The sequence below is a fragment of the Bos indicus x Bos taurus genome, chromosome 1 (assembly GCF_003369695.1).
Source record: "Bos indicus x Bos taurus breed Angus x Brahman F1 hybrid chromosome 1, Bos_hybrid_MaternalHap_v2.0, whole genome shotgun sequence".
In the NCBI taxonomy this organism is placed as follows: domain Eukaryota; kingdom Metazoa; phylum Chordata; class Mammalia; order Artiodactyla; family Bovidae; genus Bos; species Bos indicus x Bos taurus.
The window spans coordinates 82,113,006-82,132,940 of record NC_040076.1 but is presented as its reverse complement, the minus strand read 5'-3'; the positions used below and the strand labels follow the sequence as shown (position 1 = coordinate 82,132,940).

Genomic DNA, 19,935 nt, shown 5'->3' with positions numbered 1-19,935 from the left:
GGCACATCCTCCCTGAAGTGTTCCCCATTTTCCCTCAGGTGTGATCCTGAAATGATGGTCTCGTTTCTTCAGTTCAGTTCAGTCCCTCAGTCATGTTTGACTCTTTGAGACCCCATGGACTGCAGCACACCAGGCTTCCCTGTCCATCACCACCTCCCAGAGCTTGCTCAAACTCATGTCCATCGAGTCAGTGATGCCATCCAACTATCTCATCCTCTGTCATCCCCTTCTCTTGCCTTCAATCTTTCCCAGCATCAGGGTCTTTTCAAATGAGTCAGCTCTTCCCATCAGGTGGTCAAAGTATTGGAGTTTCAGCTTCAGCATCAGTCCTTCCAATGAATATTCAGGACTGATTTCCTTTAGGACTGACTGGTTGGATCTTCTTGCAGTCCAAGGGACTCTCAAGTCTTCTCCAACACCACAGTTCAAAAGCATCAATTCTTCAGTGCTCAGCTTTCTTTATACTCCAATTCTCACATCCATACACGACTACTGGAAAAACCATAGCTTTGACTAGATGGACCTTTGTTGGCAAAGTAACGTCTCTGCTTTTTAATATGCTGTCTATGTTGGTCATAGCTTTTCTTCCAAGTGTCTTTTAATTTCATGGCTGCAGTTACCATCTGCAGTGATTTTGTAGCCCCCAAAATAAAGTCTGTTACTGTTTCCATTGTTTCCCTTCTATTTGCCATGAAGTGATGGGACTGGATGCCATGATCTTAGTTTTTTGAATGTTGAGTTTTAAGCTAACTTTTTCACTCTCCTCTTTAACTTTCATCAAGAGACTCTAGTTTTTCTTCACTTTCTGCCATAAGGGTGGTGTTATCTGCATATCTGTGGTTATTGATATTTCTCCTGGCAATCTTGATTCCAGCTTGTGCTTCATTCAGCCCAGCATTTTGCATGATATACTCTGCATATAAGTTAAATAAGCAGGGTGACAATATATAACCTTGACGTACTCCTTTACCTATTTGGAACCAGTCTGTTGTTTCATGTCCAGTTCTAACCGTTGCTTCTTGACCTGCATACAGATTTCTCAGGAGGCAGGTAAGGTTGTCTGGTATTCCCATCTCTTGAAGAATTTTCCAAAGTTTGTTGTGATCCACACAGTCAAAGGCTTGTTTCTTACAGCACTCAAAATGGCTTGCCTTGTACTGTAACTTTGTACACTGAGTTCTTAAGAGTACCCGGAGGGCAGGGTGGTGTCTTACCCACTGTTGAGTCCTTCAAAGACCCGAAGCATAGTGAACCTGGTTGATGCTCAATAAATGTCTTCCCAACTGAATATTTTCTATATCTCCTTCCAGGAACATTTTTTGGTATTTTCCCCTCCTTCTATTTTCTTGACTGTAGGCCCTAGCAGGCATAAGATCCTGGGGTCCCTGTTATCTACAGTGGTGGCTCTAAAAATCAGTCTGTCCTGAAAGTGTTTATCTTTCTTGAGAAGTAATAAGAGAAATAAATATATGCTTTTATTCATTTTAAAGATATCTCCTTTATTTGAGAGCATATCTCTCCTATACTTTTGGTGTTAAGATGTATTTTTATGGAGCAATGTTGATGATAAACTAGAAAATAATAGTTGACTTTTAGTGTATGTCTGCTAATTATCTTTACTTGGCAAAATAAAAAAACTAGTAATTATGTGTTCGTCTTTAAAAAGATTAAAATTAAAATTTGCTGGTTGCAAACTCTGAAAGCCTGGGAATCAATTACCCTTTCTGGGCTGGCTGAAGATAGGTTCACTTTCTTAAATGCTAGATAAATTCACTAGGGCTGGAGAAGGGTTTCTCTTCTCACCTCGAGGACTATTATTTATTGATCTGCGCTCCTCCTCTGTTTCCACTCTCTAGTTCCTAAATATGTTAAAGTGAAGTGAAGTCCCTAAGTCGTGTCCGACACTGCGACCGCATGGACTATAACCTACCAGGCTCCTCCGTCCATGGGATTCTCCAGGCAAGAATACTGGAGTGGGTTGCCATTTCCTTCTGCTGCTGCTGCTAAGTCACTTCAGTCGTGTCCGACTCTGTGCGACCCCATAGACAGCAGCCCACCAGGCTCCCCCATCCCTGGGATTCTCCAGGCAAGAACACTGGAGTGGGTTGCCATTTCCTTGTCCAGTGCATGAAAGTGAAAAGTGAAAGTGAAGTCGCTCACCCCATGGACTGCAGCCTACCAGGCTTCTCCATCCGTGGGATTTTCCAAGCAAGAGTACTGGAGTGGGGTGCCACTGCTTTCTCCGGCCATTTCCTTCTAATTACCCCTTAAATTCCTTGACCTAAATGTATCTCTGGCCCTTTAAATGGGGGCGTGGCGTAGCGTGGCGGACCGCCCAGGAGAGACCCGGGAGAGATGAAGAAAGCGGAAGCGTGGCCAACGGGTATATACTGCGCGTGCGTGAGGCTAGAGCAGGGGGCGGGGTCACGTGGTCCGTAGGTGGTCCGGGGGTCCTAGGCTGGCGCGGCCGAGAGCTCAGGTAAGGAATCTCTGGAGAGCGGCCCAACAGGGTGGGGACGCCGGTCGGGGGCTGTACGCGGGGCGGCAAGAGAACGCGGGCCGGGTCCCTGAGCCTTGCTCCTTTCCGACAGCGGCGCGGCTTCAGACAGGCTAACTGGACCAAGGCCCACCGGCCGGGCGGGGTTGTTCTGGGGCGGAGAGGAGTACCCTGTGTTTGGCCTGGAACTGGGTTAGTTTCCACTTGTTGGTTTCATAGAATGAGAGGCTGAGGTGCAGGGGCACTTGCTTACCCAGATTGTGAGTCTTGGAGGCCGGTAGTCACTCCCCCAGAAGAAATAGGTGTGTAACCTGCCTTTGGGGCCTGGGGCACAGGTGCAGGCTCGTCCATCCCTCGAGGCCTGGGATGAGTGTGCTTCTCTAGTGTGGAGCCGAGGCTTAGGCGGGGTGTCCACCTCTTAGGATTTGTGCGCACCCTGTGAGGTTCGGTCCAGTTTCTCTCTCGATGCGAAGTGTGCCCTAGAGTGAGGGCAGCAGGGGACACGTGGGTCTCTAACGTTCGAGGCCGTTCCTTTGTGTCCTGGTTAGTTCTCCAAGTGTGGTACTCGGGGGAAGTGGTGGTGGCGGGGAAGGGCAGAGTTGCCTAAAATGTTTGGGTGTGTTTCAGAGGAGAGAAGGTGGGATGAATTAGTGTCAGTAAGAGAGGATCCATGCCACCGGTTTTCAGTAACTGCTGGGGACCCTTCTTCAAACAGGCATGCCTCCTTCATGCCCTGCTAATATTAGGTTGATCCTAGAATGGTCAGGAAGGCTGTGTCCAGTACCACACTCCCGCCACCCCAAAGAACAAACCAAACGTGGTTGTTAACTTGTGGTGCCAGCTTTACTCCAGATAATCAGCGATTAGGAGACCAGTTACGAATCAGGTGTGTATTTCAAGTATCTGATGTAAATAGGGATGGAGACTCTACATGTGTTTGTGTAAGATATGGGTTGGCTCGTGGTTAAACTTAAGAGTAGATATTGAAATCTCTGGTAATAGCTGGTGTATTCCGTAGAATGCAGAATAAAGATAAACAAGAAAAAATTCTGGTTGATCTTTTGGGTTTCTTATCTCAAAGAGACATAGGTGAAAAAATTTTCTCCAGGGGTCAAGGGAATAGTATGTTGCTTATCCTTTATACATTTCCTTTGTACCTGGACCAGTATCAGCAGATGGGTGTTTTCTGTCTTCCAGAATACTGGGACATCTTGGTGACTTTTCAGCTCTTTCCCACCCTTTTATAGACATTTCAACCACTGTGATATCAAATGTCAGTTATGTATGTTAATGAAAAGTAAAGCCTGTTGAACTTGTGTATTTAACTTTTGATATGTTTATAGTTTTCACAAGAGTTTAGATATCATCTTAACCTACAGCTTCAGGTGTCATCTGTACATATTTGTAAGAACAAACTGTTCTATTCTTAAATGGATCTTAATGTTTGAATTATCTTCATTCTGTTTAACAGCCTTTCTGTTACTTCATCCAACCTTAAGCACCACAGAGAGAAGAGGAAACTCCTACCTCTAATATTTATAAATTTCAGGAAAGGACACTGGTTGGCCAGATTGGATATAAGAGTGTCATGTGCTTATTCTTCTGGCTAAGCAGATAGGATATTTGATTGGCAGAACCACCAAAATTACATGGTTGAAACCTGTTTCTGAAGTCCATGAGTAAAGTGAACTGAGTACCCTTAAGTGTGATGCCCAGTTAGCTACAAATAACATCATCCTTGATTAAAACTACCTTCACATGGATCAGAGTATAAGTTTTCAAGTCCTGTGCTCTATGTGCTACACCAGCATAATGAAATTAGAAAGACAACACTTTCAGACTTTTTTTCTGTCTTACATGTAAGTGTCTGGTTGCAGTTCAAGGTTAAAGTGACTTATTTCCACATCACCTGTGACTGGTGGCATAATATCTTTACTGCTGGTTTCTGAAATCTTATTTTTTCAGTTTTTCCTAGGTCCTTGAAGAAGGTTCCTTGGTAGCTCAGCTGGTAAAGAATCGGCCTGTGATATGGGAGACTTGGGTTTGTTCCCTGGGTTGGGAAGATTCCCTGGAGAAGGGAAAGGCTACCCACTCCACTCTTCTGGCCTGGAGAATTTCCATGGGGTTGCAAACAGTCAGACATGACTGAGCGACTTTCACTTTTGAAAAAGTACCTTGAAAATTGAGTACCACCGCAGTACCCTGTGAAGGAGTCATGTAGGAGCCTGACATATGATCTCTTAGGAAGTCAGTCACAGCCAGTTTTTGCTCCATGTTGGAACAGCATGCTGTGTGTTACTTTGAGCACAGGTGAAATGGATTGTGTGTGAGGCATGTGAGAAGTGAGACTGATGAAAGACTAGCAGATACCCATCCCTTCCCCACACACGCTCAGAAGCTTGTAGTTATTGAGTGGAATAGTATGCAGAGTCCAGGTCCTATGAGAATCATTTCTTTTTTTTTCTTTCTGTTTGCCTAAGATAATGGTTGAATTCCTGTAAATTGAATGAATGTACGATGTGCATGCTTAGTCACTATAGTCGTGTCTAACTCTTTGCAGCCTTATGGACTGCAGCCTGCCAGGCTCCCCTATCCATGGGATTCTCCAGGCAAAAATACTGGAGTGGGTTGCCATGTCCTCCTCCAGGGGATCTTCCTGGCCCGGGGATCCCGACCCAGGCGTCTCTTAACCCCACCTGCATTGGTATGCGAATTCTTTACCACTAGTGCCTCCTGGAAAGCCCTGAATGTATATTTTCACTATTTTCATCTTGGCCTATAGGTTGAATTAATGTAAAACAGCACAAAATATTTGAAATTATGGAGTTTGTGTCATGTCATACATGAGCAAAATGGTCATTTAAAAAAAGTTAGAGATTGAAAAAAAACAATTGCAGAGAGGGGAACTTGCAAGGTGGGGGGCTTTTGGGGAGTAGAATGACTAACCATATTTTATTTTGAATGACCAGAACTGCTGTTTAAGGCTCTAGAAGCCAGTGATGCAGCATTGCTTGGCTGTTTCTGTGGGGAGGGTGAGGGGATGCATGGATTGGTGTAATTAGGCTACTGTGTAATTAGGCACTGGGAATACAGTGATGGAAAAAGGGCAGATGTGATCTTGGCTTTCTTGGAACCCACATTCCAGTTGAGCGAAGGAAATGGAGGTTCAGACAGTGAAAAAAATGATTGTAATGTGATAGGTGTAATAAAAGGAGAACAATGTTATAGGTACCTACTAACTGGGAACCTAGTCTAGTTGAGCAGGAAAAAAAAAGACTTTTGAGGAGGCAAGGGTTTAGCTGATATCTGAAGGATGAATATGATCATCTGTAGTTGACAGGCCTGATTGCATTAAAGTGGAACTCAGTTATAACTTGGCTTATTATGGCATAGATTCCTATATGCGATGAGTCAAGTAGTATCCTCTGAAGCTTAACAATTACAGGTAATAAAACTGATATATTTAATTCGCAACACAGGAGTTATTCCTGTCTTCTAATTCTTGTGTTGATCAGTAGATACTTACTGAATGTCTGTGTAGCTATGCAAGTTAGTGACCCCAGTGGTGTGGAGTATGCAAAGACACTTGGTCCCATTTCTGTTGTACAGCTGGGGAGAAAAGATGTAGTCATGTGGTAAGTTAACTAATGAAGGCCAAGGTGCTATTCTAGACGTTCATTCTGGATTCTGAGGATGCTTAGGTAGGGAAGGTTCCCAGAAGGAAGGACAGAATGAGGGAATTTAGATAAATGGAAGGAAAAGGAAGGGAATGTGAGCTAGTGTGAGCAGACATAGGAAAAATGGAAGCTATTCTTGAGGGACTCTGGATACATATAATAAGGTTAGTTTTAAAGGAACTATTCTTCTGCCTGGAATGGCTTAAATTTTTGAATTTTACCCTGTAGGCATTGGGGAACTGCTAAAATTGAGCCCATTTACCAGAGTAAGATAATAGAAAACCTCACAGAAGTTCATTCTCTGTTACATTTTTCTTCACAAAACAAGCCACAAGAAGACAAAACGAATAGAAAAGGAACACTTGGATTGGAAAGACCAGAAACAAAGTTGGCATGTAAAGTTGCTTCCGTGTCATGATTTTGTGGTATCTTTCAAAGGCTATAGTGTATTAGGAAAAAACCCAACTTGATTTGATTTCAGTGTAATGTGGTAAGTGTCTCATATAACACTTTTGGGAGGAAAAGAATGTCAGCAAATTAAACAGATCCTGAAACTTGAACAGTTGGGAATGTCTGCTGAAGTTAAAAAAAAAAAAAACACTACTAGAAGAATTCCACTTTAACCTGGCTTAATATAGGTCACATTCTAGGGTTCTTACTCAGTTGGCCAGTGTCGTAATGGGGTCATTGCTGTTTATATGGTACACGTCTTTTTTTTTTCCCTCAGGTGTTCCTTGGGCCTCCTTTATTCATTGGTCGGGAATAATTAAGAGGGTGTAGCTTTGGGAGCTCTCAGGATGTCAGACGATCTTTGGTTGAAGCTATTAAATTATTAGTATATTAGCCCTCAGAAATGGACAGCATACTGGGTAATCATGATTCTGTGATATACATTCTCTGTTAGATTAATCTGATTCACGTAACCTGTTGTGCAGTTTGAAGGTACACTCTGGCATGGCATCCCCTTGAGAACTATAAAAACCCTAGATTATGGGATGGTTGGGTGAAAACTAGTTATAGAATGTGTTTCAAGAGGAAATTACTAGTAGTTCATTTCTTTGTTCTGCATCAAGTGTGTAATGTCAGTCAGTCAGTCAGTTCAGTTGCTCAGTTGTGTCCGACTCGTTGTGACCCCATGAACCACAGCACGCCAGGCCTCCCTGTCCATCACCAACTCCCGGAGTCTACCCAAATTCATGTCCATTGAGTCAGTGATGCCATCCAACCATCTCATCCTCTGTCGTCCCCTTCTCCTCCTGCCCTCAATCTTTCCCAGCATCAGGGTCTTTACAAATGAGTCAGCTTTTCGCATCAGTTGGCCAAAGTATTGGAGTTTCAGCTTCAGCATCAGTCCTTCCAATGAACACCCAGGACTGATCTCCTTTAGGATGGACTGGTTGGATCTCCTTGCAGTCCCAGGGACTCTCAGAGTCTTCTCCAACACCACAGTTCAAAAGCACCAATTCATTGGTGCTCAGCTTTCTTTATAGTCCAACTCTCACATCCATACATGACTACTGGAAAAACCATAGCCTTGACGGACCTTTTTTGGCAAAGTAATGTCTCTGCTTTTTAATATGCTGTCTAGGTGTAATATCAAGTACCATGTATGAAGCATTTCATCAGCAGTCTGCATTTGGAAGAGTTTGCTCAATAAATATTTGGGCAATACCAAGTGACAAGGGAGGGGTAGGTATTTCAGAATGCTGGTGATACGGCCAGAAACAATTGAAGTTTGCTAGTGTACTCATTTTCTATTTCTGCTGTAACAAATTACCACAAATTTCATGGCTTAAAAAAACCACAGATTTATTATTTTACAGTACTATAGTGCACCAGTCCAGCATTGGTCTTACTAGGCCAAATCAAACTGTGGCAGGCCAGGGCCTTTCTAGAAGACAGTCCATCTCCTTGTCTCTTGCAGTTTCAAGAGACTGCCTAAATTCCTTGGCTCCTGGCACCCTTCCTCCATCTTCAAAGCCTGTAGCACAGCACTTCTCTGACCCTGCTTCTGTTGTCACATCTCTTTCTCGGACACTGTCTTCTGCCGCTTTCTCAGACTGTTAAAGACTCTTTGGTTACATTGGGCCCATCTGGATAGTCCAGGGTAGTCTCCCCAACTCGAGATGCTAACCTCTACGGTTCAGTTTATATTTTGTTTGTTTGTGTTTAGTCACTCACTTGGCGTCCAACTCTCTTGTGACCCCGTGGACGGTAGCCCACTAGGTTACATGGGTCCTAGGTTACTAGGGTACTAGGTCCATGGAATTCTCCAGGCAAGAATATTGGAGTGGGTAGCCATTTCCTGCTTCAAGGGATCTTCCCCATCCAGGGATTGAACCCAGGTCTCCTGCGTTGCAGGTGAGTTCTTTACTGTCCGAGTCACCAGAAGTCGATTCAGTTCATGAGGAAACTTTGCTGTTATTGTTATTATAAGAAGTATAGCCTTCTGGTAGGGTGGCCTTTGGATATACTTAGCACTGGCTAGACTTTTACAAAAGTACCAGATCTTGTTTCAGGGTCTTTAAAAGAATTTGGAAATCTTGCAGTTTTACATTTCTTGAATACTTGGTCTGTGTCAGACATTATTCTAAATGCTTTACAGTCATTATATCATTTGTTCTTCACAGTAACTCTGCACAGTAGGTAATCATATTCCTGAGAGTTGGGAGTCTTAATTGTGACTCCCCCCCCAACCCCCACCCAGAAATAAAAGAAAAACTGGGGGACTCTGTTGGCTTATGTAGCCTAAATGCTGGAAAGCTATTCCGGAGCTAACATCATACATAAAAGATGGGAGCCTGGGGCGTGCATGATATCAGTCCACTCTTTCCTCCTCTTCTCTGTTTCTGGTTATAGGTTGCTTTCATTCTTGAGCAAGAATGAAATTTGTACCGAGAGAGTAAATTTTGTTGGTAGAGACAGTGACAGATGCATAGTTGGTGTTGATATGTATTGAATAAATGACCTCCTTTTCTGCAGAATGGGATGGGGTAGAGGTGGGGAATATTGCTTAGCCTTATTATTCATTGTTTAACGAACAGCGGGAGTGGCTCTTCCTTACCAGTTGCATTTTGGTGCATCTTGGTGAAGGACCCTGGATGTATTGTGCAGTCTTTGTTACTAGGGGCTTTTTTATTGACAGCCTCCACAGGAAGCAAATAGTTTGAAACAGCTTTCCCCAGGACAAGAGGTGATGCTCTGGGCAAGCAGCACAAATGGCCACAATATTTCATCTTACAGATATAGAAATAGAGGAGCTCAGAAAGGGTAGACTGATTGACCAAGGTCATAGATAGGAACTGGTAAAGTCCAGATTCAGATACGATTTTAATTGACTCTTTGGTCTATATTCTTTCCAGTTTGCCACCACATCACACTAATAGGAGGTCCGTGAAGTGATGGTTGGAAATGAAGTAGGGTGGCATGGCAGGGTGATGTTCTTTTTTCAGAGAATGCTTGATTTCTTGAAACTTCTTCAGCCTGCTACTAGAGTTCATAGATGCTGAGCTGTTTTGAGAACCTCTTATTAACTCCAGATAGAAGATATAAAAAGAGCCAGGAAAAAATTGTTTTCCTTTTGGAGTTATTTTGGGGACACACGTGAAGAATGAAACGTTTTAGGTTATAGAGTCATTTAAAGTTTTTGTTATGTAGTTTTTTCCACTATCTTAAAAAATGTATAAGAATAAAACTTAACTTCTTCAGGAAACACTGATTGTGAATATTTGTGCATATTTGTAAGCATCCCTTGACTAATTGAAATCATTTTTGCTAAGTGGTACAAATAAGAGGGAACTTTATTGAGAAGTAATTTGTCATAAGCCAATTCAGTCTTCTTTGAAGGAAGGCTCATAAAGGCTAATATTGCTCCTGCCTTTGGCATATTGCAAAAGGAGAAGTACATTTAGTACCCGAGATTGGAAAGATGCTTTCAAATGTTGCCAGACACAGAGTACCCTCAGTTATGTCCTCTAGGAATGTAGTCGATGGCATGTGTTTGTAGGCCAGAGCCTCAGAGTCTGTCTTCTGTGACACGTGAAAGGAATTATCTGTTTGGTAATACACAAATGTACTAGCTACACAAATTGGTTTCAGCTCTTGAAAATCAGTCTTCATGAGTCTGTGTCTTATGCATAGTAGATATTCATTTTTAAAAATTATAAAAATAAATATCGAAGGAAGTGAAATTTACGTTAAACACTTAAAAATGAGCCTGCTGCTGCTGCTGCTAAGTCGCTTCAGTTGTATCCGACTCTGTGCGACCCCATAGACTGCAGCCCACCAGGCTCCCCTGTCCCTGGGATTCTCTAGGCAAGAACACTGGAGTGGGTTTCCATTTCCTTGTCCAGTGCATGAAAGTGAAAAGTCAAAGAGAAGTCACTCAGTTGTGTCTGACTCTTAGCGACCCCATGGACTGCAGCCTACCAGGCTCGTTCATCCATGGGATTTTCCAAGCAAGAATATTGGAGTGGGGTGCCATTGCCTTCTACGAAAAATGAGCCTAATTAGATAAAATTGTCCATGAGTTTTGGGCATTTTATTTTTAAAAGAACAATAACAACAACTAATTGTCAACTCCCTTTAAGAAAATTAATTCTTTCAGTGGCTCAGTGGTTGTCAGCTTTTTTTCCTGCCTTCACTTCAGTAAGAAATAAAGAGTAAGAGGAGTTTGTCTGGTGGGGAAGTTTGGTGGTATGTGAGCACTTAGTTGCTCAGTCATGCCTTTGACTCTTGGTGACCCCACAGACTGTAGCCCGCCAGGCTCCCTGTCCATGGATTTCCTAGGTAAGAATACTGGAGTCGGGTGCCATTGCCTTCTGCTGTCTGCGGGTAGTATATCATTTGAGAAAGCTTCCTACTGAGAATTAGTGCTCATGGGGTACCATGGAAAACACCTAGTCTAGAAAACAAAATTACCTTTGCTTTTATTATAATCATTACTGTGGCCTTGTTTCTATTTTCATATTTTTGTTTTTTTATTGTATACAGGCAGAGTTAAGCGATAAACGTTTTAAAGTTTGGTCACTTACATCCTAATTATTAACAGAAAACATGTAAGGGCAAATTTAATGGTTAAACTATGTATATTTTTTCCTGAGTATATTTTTAGTTTTTCAGAAATTTTGCAGACAGTTGTTTTCTAGACAGTTTTTTTTAAAGTAAACCAGATTATGTTTCTTTTTGATATGATAGTGTATCATTATACACTGATAGACCTGTGAAAAAACAAAATTTGCATACATTTCTTTTTCTTTACTGTCTCTGCCTTCCCTTATCCAGCCTTCTTTCTAGAAATCTCTAGTCAGCGGTGGCATTATTTTACACTGGCATCAGTGTCGTCTCCTCTAATAGATCTGAACCTTGAGACTTGCTGGTGTCCTGTTAAGTGACTTGCTACCCATTGTGGGCCCTCTGTGTCTCCACTAAGTTTCCCTTGGAGGTCTCTGGCCCTGTCTGGATGCTGATGACGAAACTGGTCTGTATGCTTATCTTCACGGAGAACTGGAGATCTGCTCAGGTTTGGGAATGTGAAGAAGGGGTTAACTACAGATTTTGGCACCAGTTACCCTCTTGTTTTTAGGTACATAAATCTGGTTGGTACCAGGTCTAGTGGTTGAGCTTGTCCTATGTCATCACTGTCACCAGATTTAGGACTTTGGGTGGTGGGCCACTTCCCAGACTCCTAAGTCAGATATTCCTCCTTTGTGCTCCCATAAAAACCCTCCCCCCATATCATAGCTCGTACCCTAGGATTGATTTCTCTTTGTCTATAATCAGATGATTGAGTGAAATCAGTTTCCACAAAAGTCTGACCCAGTAAGTCTTTGGTATGTCCATTTGAGGATATCTAAGTAATATATTTTTTCTTTTTTGAAAGGAGATCATCATTCAGTTCATCATGATCTGAGGCCAAAAAAACAAAACAAAAACTTGCTTGGATTGACTGAATACAGTTATTAAAAGTAAACATGGAAAATGAACCAGACCATGAAAATGTGGAACAGAGCCTCTGTGCCAAGACTACTGATGAGGAACTGAACAAGTCTTTCAGTCTAGAAGCTTCACTTTCAAAATTCTCTTATATAGATCTGGACAAGGAACTGGAGTTCAGAAATGATCTGGTAAAAATTCAGCTTTTGTCAAGTGATGATGTTTAACCAAAATGTTGCTTAGAGTGCACTTTATAATTCAAAGACTCTAATTTCATCATTTTTGCATAGATTAATAGGCATCTATATACAGTTTTATGAAATAATGCTACTCTTCATTTCTATAGCTGATTATAGTTTATAAAACACTCTAATACATCTTCTCATTTGAGCTTCACAACGCTCTGCTACTCCGTTTTTACAGGGGAAGAAACTGAAGTGCAGCTATGTTAAATGATATCTCTATCATAGTGCTGGCGGTAGACTTAGAATTCTTGTGCAGTGATTTTTTTTTTCTCACTGATCTGATATCAATAGGTTTTTGTGACGATATGAATATTTAATAACAAGTTGTTTGACCTAATCATCCACCACCATAATTTATGAAATAATTAGGAAATTCAGTGTCAGACCTTTGTATATCTCTTATGACTTAGAAGTTCAGGGTTTGTCGTAAGAAATGCTGTTTTGTTTAAGAAAGCAGATACCAAAGCCCTTCAACAGAAGCTTTCTGGAAAGGATTGTTAGGATGTTGCCATCAGTGCATATTTGTCCTTGATAAACTCTGAATATGTGGATAGAAAAGGAAACAGTTCTGTAGTTGTTTGACCTAACCCTTAATATCATGAATTATTGAGTTGGCTTTCCATGAGAAGAGTTTGGTGGTCTGTTTGTCTTCTAATGGATAATGGTTCTAATCAATTAAAACATCCTCCCAATTATAAGAGGAAAAGCATTATTATGTGAGTATTAATTTCTTTTCTCTATTTAGATTGATGATAAGGAGTTCGATATTCCTCAGGTTGATACTCCTCCAACACTGGAAAGCATACTAAATGAAGTAGGTATATATTAACAGTCGCTGTTTTATCACTTTGATTTGAATACTTCTGGGTTTTGTGTATGTTTCCAGATCTGCATTGTCTAGTAAGGGAGCCAACAGTCACATGTGGCAATTTAAACTGATTACAGGTAAAGAAAAATTAAAAATCCATTTGCTCAGTTGTACAAGGCACACTTCAAGTAATCACATGTCACATGTGGCTAGTGGCTATTGTAGTGGACAGCATAGATGCCAAGAGTATTTCCATTATTGCAGAAAGTTCTAGATTGTGAGCTTTTCAGGGGCAGAAGCCATGTCTTGTTCATCTCTGTGCCCAGGACAATACCTCATACTTGGGCCGACTAAAGAAATGTTTTATTAAGTGAGTTGAAATACTAAATTCATGACACTTTTGAGATTTGTATTATGTTTTGATAATGTCATCTCTTCCAGTGATATTCAAATAGTTCGTCCTCAGGAGATACAAAAGAGTATCCACAGCCTTGTAATGCACTTCATCACCCTTCTATATAAAGAAAATGAAGCCGCCATAGTTTATCTTACGAATACCATCTTGATTAAAAAGTTTCTCAGAGCTCTGAAATGATGTTACTTTCTGAATTAGCAGATCATAAAGGCTTTACAAAGGAGCTCTTTGGAAGTACATGTTGATGAAGTGTGCTGGCTTTTTTGTACCCTGCATCTGCTGACAATTCTTCAACTCAGTCTTCTTGATCTTTTAACAACTTGCTTAAGACTCCCATTGGAAGTTTTAGCTCCTAATTTAAGAAAGATTTTTAAAAATCTGTTTCAGATCCATAGTTATGTTTTGTAAAAGATGATGCAAAGATTCCTCAACAGAAATGCTCACTGGCCCCATAGGTGGGGTTGGGCCCTGGTTTGCCTTTTTTTTTTTTGGCTCTCGCCCCTTTATTACTTCTTTATCTATACTTTTAGGTTTATAGACAGTACTATATAGGATGCAAACTACTTTCTCTATGAATTACATCTTTTATTCTTTTAAAATATCAGCTTGATATTGCTGTTTCTTTGAATATATTTTTAAATGTTATGCTTGATCTGTATTAAGAAGACTTGAGCATTTATAATTTTGACCAAGAAGGCTTTGGTTAATGAGAGACTATCCTGTTAAAGTCATATTTATTTATTGCTTTCTAATAGGAAATCTTTCATTTAGAGATGAAGAGATTAATTTGTCAGTTTTCATAACATGATGTTAATCACATAATTATTTCAATTACAAAGTGAGAACTAAAAATAGTCTTAGAGGATGTGTACAAAGCCCTGTTTGTACATCTTTGTACCATAATGTCAAAGTAATGCTCTTATGAATGAGGCTGTAGTTTATAATGAAAGAAAACTATCTTTGCAGAATTTACATACCTACTAGTATCAGTAAGTGTAGTAATCACTAGTGGTTAACTGAGAAGATGATACTTCTCAGTTATCTTCCTCACTAATTTGGGTGCCTTGTGCGTTTGGGTCACAGTGTTAAATACTGCGATTATGAAGTGCTATGTGATTGTCTCTGATTTTGAGAGAAAAATAGGACTGGAAATTGGCTGGCTGTCACACCACCAGGGAGCTCAACAGGTGGACAAGTGAAAATAAAAATAATTTAAATTGTAGAACATTATGAAGACTAAAAAGGGAAGAAGTATTGAAGAGTGATTTTAAGAAAGAAAAGGGACAAAAGTAGAAAATGTAAATAAGCACTTGTTCTAGGATATGTGGGGGTATATATATCCTATAAAATTCATAAATAAACCTGAAGAGATGCTGGGAAGAAGTGGTCATCTATTTTACAGAAAGTTAGAGATTACTGAGACATGCTAAATCTCAGAACTTAGGTCATGAAATAATGTTACTAGGCCTTGGCATCCTTTGAAACTGTGCTACTTCTGAGGTTTTTAATCTTGAAATTCCGTTCTCTATAATAATCCTCCCCCATCCCTACATTCTCTTCCTTCCATTAAACCTCCTCTTTGACCTCCTTAGGACCAAGTCTGTTGATCCTGTTTAGTCCCCATGTTTGAGAGTAGCCCTGACTTCAGATCCACTGTTGGCTCATGCAGCTGGATATTTCTTTGGAACTTTTAATGGAGATATCACATACATAAAGAAAATCTACTCAGGTCATAAGTGTACAGCTTGGTGAATTTTCACAAACAGAATTCTTCGTGTAACTGGAGTCCATCTGAAGAAATAAAGCATTGCTAGCACCCCAGAAACTCCTCTTGTGCTCCTTTAGTATTGAACCCAGGATAATCACTATCCTGACTTCTACCAGCATTGATTGGCTTTCTGGCTTTGAACTTCATAAAAATGGAATTACACAATATATGCTTTTGTGTGTCTGACTTGTTTCCCTTAATATTGTGTTTTCAGATTCATTTGTATTTTCCTGCATGTAGTTATTCATCCATTCCCTTTGCTGTGTAAAATACATACTATTTTTTATTCATTCTACTGTTTATGGGCAGTTTTATAATATCTAGTTTCTGGCCACTTTGACAAGTGCTGCTGTAAATACTCTTATTCCTGTCTTCAGGTAACTACACACATGTGTACACACACACATGTCTTCTGGGTATGTCCCTCAGAGTAGAGTCGCTGCATCATCAGATATGGGCATGGTCAGCTTTGGTAGATACTGCCACAGGTTTCTCAAAGTGGTTGTGATAGTGTATGCTTTCTGCAGCAATATATGGATATGGTTATATAAATAACCTTATATGGTTATATATGATATTATCATATATATTACCATATCATATATATGGTTATATGTATATATCATATATGAAGATATGGTTCCCATATCTTCATCAGCTTTTTAATTTTTCTCTTTTTCACTTTAACCATTCATACCTAATAGGTGTGTAGTAGCATCCCATCTGAGTTTTAATCTGAATTTTCCTGAAGATTGATGAAATTGTGTTCCTTGACATATGTTGTAGCCTTTTGGATATCTCTTTTGTGAATTGATTTTTCATGTCTTTTGCCCTTTTTCTGTTGAGTTGATTTTTAAAGTATTTTTAGGAGTTCTTTATATGTGATGTATATAAGCTTTCTATTAGATGTATGTATTGCAAATATCTTCTTCTGTTCTGTGGGTTACTTTTTCCCTCAGTTAATGGTTTCTTTCGATGAGCAGAAGTTCTTAGCAGTAGTTCAGCTTACTAAGTTTTTCCATTTTTGTTAGCTTTTTGCTGCATCCTATTGAAGAAAATTTTGCAAATTTCAAGGTTATGTTGATGCCATCTTATTTTAAAATCTTTATTGTTCTGCCTTTTACATTAGATCTGCAGTTCGTGTAAAATTTGTGTGTGGGATGGTGTGAGGTATGAGGCAGCAGCACTTACTGAGCACCGTTTTCTCTGGTGTCACTTTTTGTTTTAAATCAGGTGATCATAAATGGTGGGTGTGGTTTCATTGGTCTTTCTGTACTTGCCCCAGTATCACAGTCTGTTTGAATCTTTGTAATAGGTCTTGATATCTAGTAGGTTCAAATCTTCCAGCTTTGTTGTTAAGATTGCCTTGATTATTCTTAGTCTTTTGCATTTCTACATAAGTTTTAGAATTACTTTATTGGTTTACACACACATATACCAGGTGAAATTTGATAGGATTGTGTAGATTCTACACATCAGTTTGTGAGAATTGATATCTCAACCGTGTAGCTTCTGTGGTGGCTCAGTTGGTAAAGAATCCACCTGCAATGCAAGATACCCTGGTTTGATTGCTAGATCAGGAAGATCCCCTGGAGGAGGGCATGGCAACCCACTCCAATATTCTTGCCTGGAAAATCTTCATGGACAGAGGAGCCTGGCAGGCTGCAGTCCATGGGGTCTCAAAGAGTTGGACACAACTGAGCGACTAAGCACAGCACACACCGTGAAGCTAGTAATTTTAAATTCAGCCTCACTGATACCCTTGATTATCTTCTTCATTTTTTCCCCCCACTTAATCCCGTAAGCCCTCAACCCTGGCTTAATTTAGCTAATCTATTTTCTTTAATTATATCCCTGGGCTGCTTAAGAAAATCAAATAATATTCTGGCTGACTCTCTTGCTTAAGACCTTGGTTCTGCATTTCATTTATGAGTTGTTTCCGTTCCCTTTCCCTAGGGCTGTCCTTCCATTCTTGTACAGCTCTCAAGTAGCACAGTAACTCCTTGCAAGCCTTCATCCTGTTCTTAGCACTCATGTGTATGTGGAGATATCTGAAAAACAGTTGGAAATGTGGCGTAAACCTCAAGAGAAATGTTGGTACTAAAGATACAGATTTTGGAGTCCTGAGCATGTCATGGTATTTGAAGCTATAGGTGTGGATTAGCTAGTTCATATAGAAAGTTTGTGAAGTAGGAAGAGCCAAGAGCCAAGAATGTAATCCTGGGGAACAAAATCACTCAAAGGTTGGGCTGAAGAGAAAGTAGAGAACATGACTAATAGAAGAGGCCACATAAGTTGAAGGAACAGTAAATAGATGTATTGGAAACTAAGGGAAGAGAAAATTTCTAGGAATGAGGCTTAGCCAGTGGTATTACTTGATGCATATGCGGCAGTAGCATGCTAAAGGAAAATAGGCTGGCACATTTGACTGGTAACTTCAAGAGTAGTACTCAGTAGCCAGTAATGGGTCGAGAAAGTGGAGTGTGGACTGCTGTCTTAAGAACATGGGTAGAAATAAGGGAGAAGGTAGTCCAGCTGAAACCGAAGGTGTGATCAGAACTTTTTTCTCTAATGTCTGCTGCCTAGAATCAGCTTGTTTGAAGCTAGACTCATTTTGCTTTATCTGCTGAGATAATTCTTATCTCAATTAGCGGTATTACCTTTTGCCTAGTTGCTCTAGCTAGAATCCTTGGAATCTTTTTTGACTTCTTTCTTAAACTTAAGCCCCTCTGCCCCCCGCAAAACACTGTTTAAATGGTAAGCAGGAATCTTTAATTTTACCTCAGTAATGTCTCCTTATTCCTTCTCTTGACCCCTTTGGCTGCATTCCTAGACTGAACTCTTCTCTCTTTCCTTGAAATTGCAGTAGCCTTCTTCCTGGTTCTTATTAGTCTCCCTGCCCCAGTCTTCCCCTCTACTCTCATTCATCTTCATTCTACCCCATTTATCTTCTTAAACATAATTCTCATCATGTGTCGATTTCTTAGAGATCTCCTTGTCTTCCAACTGCCTGTGGTATGCAGTACATTAATTTATTAAGTAAATGAGTACTGATTATGTGTCTGGCATTGTACTAGGCACTAGGAATACAGTGGTGAATGTGGGACCTCCTGTCACCTAGCTTAATGAAATATAAAGGTTTTTACGATGTGGGTCCCAGCTTATGTTTCTAGGATCATCTCCAACTCCTACTTGTATACTCTGCTCATCTTAGACTACTTCCTTTTTCATTGGCACAATCCATATTATGAAATCACTGTTTGCACATGCTGTTTCCAACCCAGAATGCCTTTCTTCTGTTTGTCATGTTATTAAGGCATGCTGTTTATAGTCAGGTGGTATTTATTTTCTTCAATCAGCTGTTGGCTGTTAGTTAACTAGTAAAGCACCTAGACAGGTTTGAATATGAAGACATATTTGGCAACTAAAAATATAATCTGTATAACTGCTCCTACTTCTTTCAGCTATAGGAAATAATTTTTTGGAGTGAAAAAAGTAGGGAGAGAGATCTAGAGTTGAAATTTAATTCTGTACTGTGCCTCTCTGGTCAATAGCAATGCATGGAAAAGGGGTGAAAAACAGCGAAAGCATATGTTTATTTTGGAGAAACCCGTTAATGCCTGTTTGACTTAGAGAGTATTTGGACTTTTGAATTAATGTATCCATGTTCTTCTAATTTAGACTGATGATGAAGATGAATCTTTTGTTCTTGAAGATCCTACATTGTTAAACATTGATACTATTGATTCTCACTCTTACGATACTTCATCTGTGGCAAGCTCAGATAGTGGTGACAGGACCAACTTAAAAAGGTAAGTATTCTTTTTTTTAAAAAGTTGAAGTATAGTTGATATACAGAGTTGTGTTGATTTCTGCTGTATAGCAGGAGTGACTAAGTTATACATATATATATATTCTTTTTCATATTCTTTTCCAATATCCTGGGATATTGAATGTAGTTCCTGTTCTATACAGTAGGACCTTGTTGTTTATCCATTCTTCATGTAATTCTCCCAGTCCGTCCCTCCCCCACCCTTCCATCCCCTTGGCAACCACAAATCTGTTTGTCTGTGAGTCTCTTTCTGTTTCATAGATTCATTTGTACCATATTTTATTTTATTTTATTTTATTTATTTATTTTTTTTGCCCCCACCCGCCCGCGGTCTCGCCGGGCCCCCAGACCCAGGTGAGGGGGCAGGGCCCCACAGGCCGCTCTCATTTGTACCATATTTTAGATGCCACATAAAGGTGATATCATATTGGTATTTGTCTTTCTTTCTCTGACTTAATTCACTTGGTATGATAATCTCTGGTTGCATCCATGTTGCTGCAAATGGCATTATTTTTTTTTTTTTATCCAGTGTATATAGGTACCACGTCTTTGTCCGTTCATCTGTCAGTGGACATTTAGGTTGTTTCCATGTCTTGGGTCTTGTGAGTAGTGCTGCTATGAACATAGGGATGTGTGTGTCTTTTTGAATTATAGTTTTGTCTGGCTATATGCCCCAAAATGGGATTGCTGGATCATATGGTAATTCTATTTTTAGTTTTCTGAGGAACCTTCCTACTGTTTTCCACAGTGGCTGTACCA

General features: G+C 40.2%; 1 protein-coding gene across 7 annotated transcripts in view; it reads left to right on the top strand.

Annotated features, from left to right (window-relative positions):
* The first annotated feature begins 2,380 nt into the window (after positions 1-2,380).
* The window catches only part of VPS8 (VPS8, CORVET complex subunit), a 295,955-nt gene continuing 278,400 nt past the window's right edge, over positions 2,381-19,935 (top strand). For 4 of the 7 annotated variants that reach the window (XM_027539052.1, XM_027539061.1, XM_027539070.1 and 1 more), the window contains exons 1-4: positions 2,381-2,479; positions 12,056-12,299; positions 13,099-13,167; positions 19,026-19,156. In XM_027539052.1, the coding sequence (XP_027394853.1) occupies positions 12,147-12,299; positions 13,099-13,167; positions 19,026-19,156 (353 nt within the window). In that variant the 5' untranslated portion in view covers positions 2,381-2,479; positions 12,056-12,146. Of the gene's footprint in view, positions 2,480-12,055; positions 12,300-13,098; positions 13,168-19,025; positions 19,157-19,935 lie in introns of those variants that run through there. The other 3 variants (XM_027539085.1, XM_027539094.1, XM_027539077.1) reach the window with 3 other exon arrangements.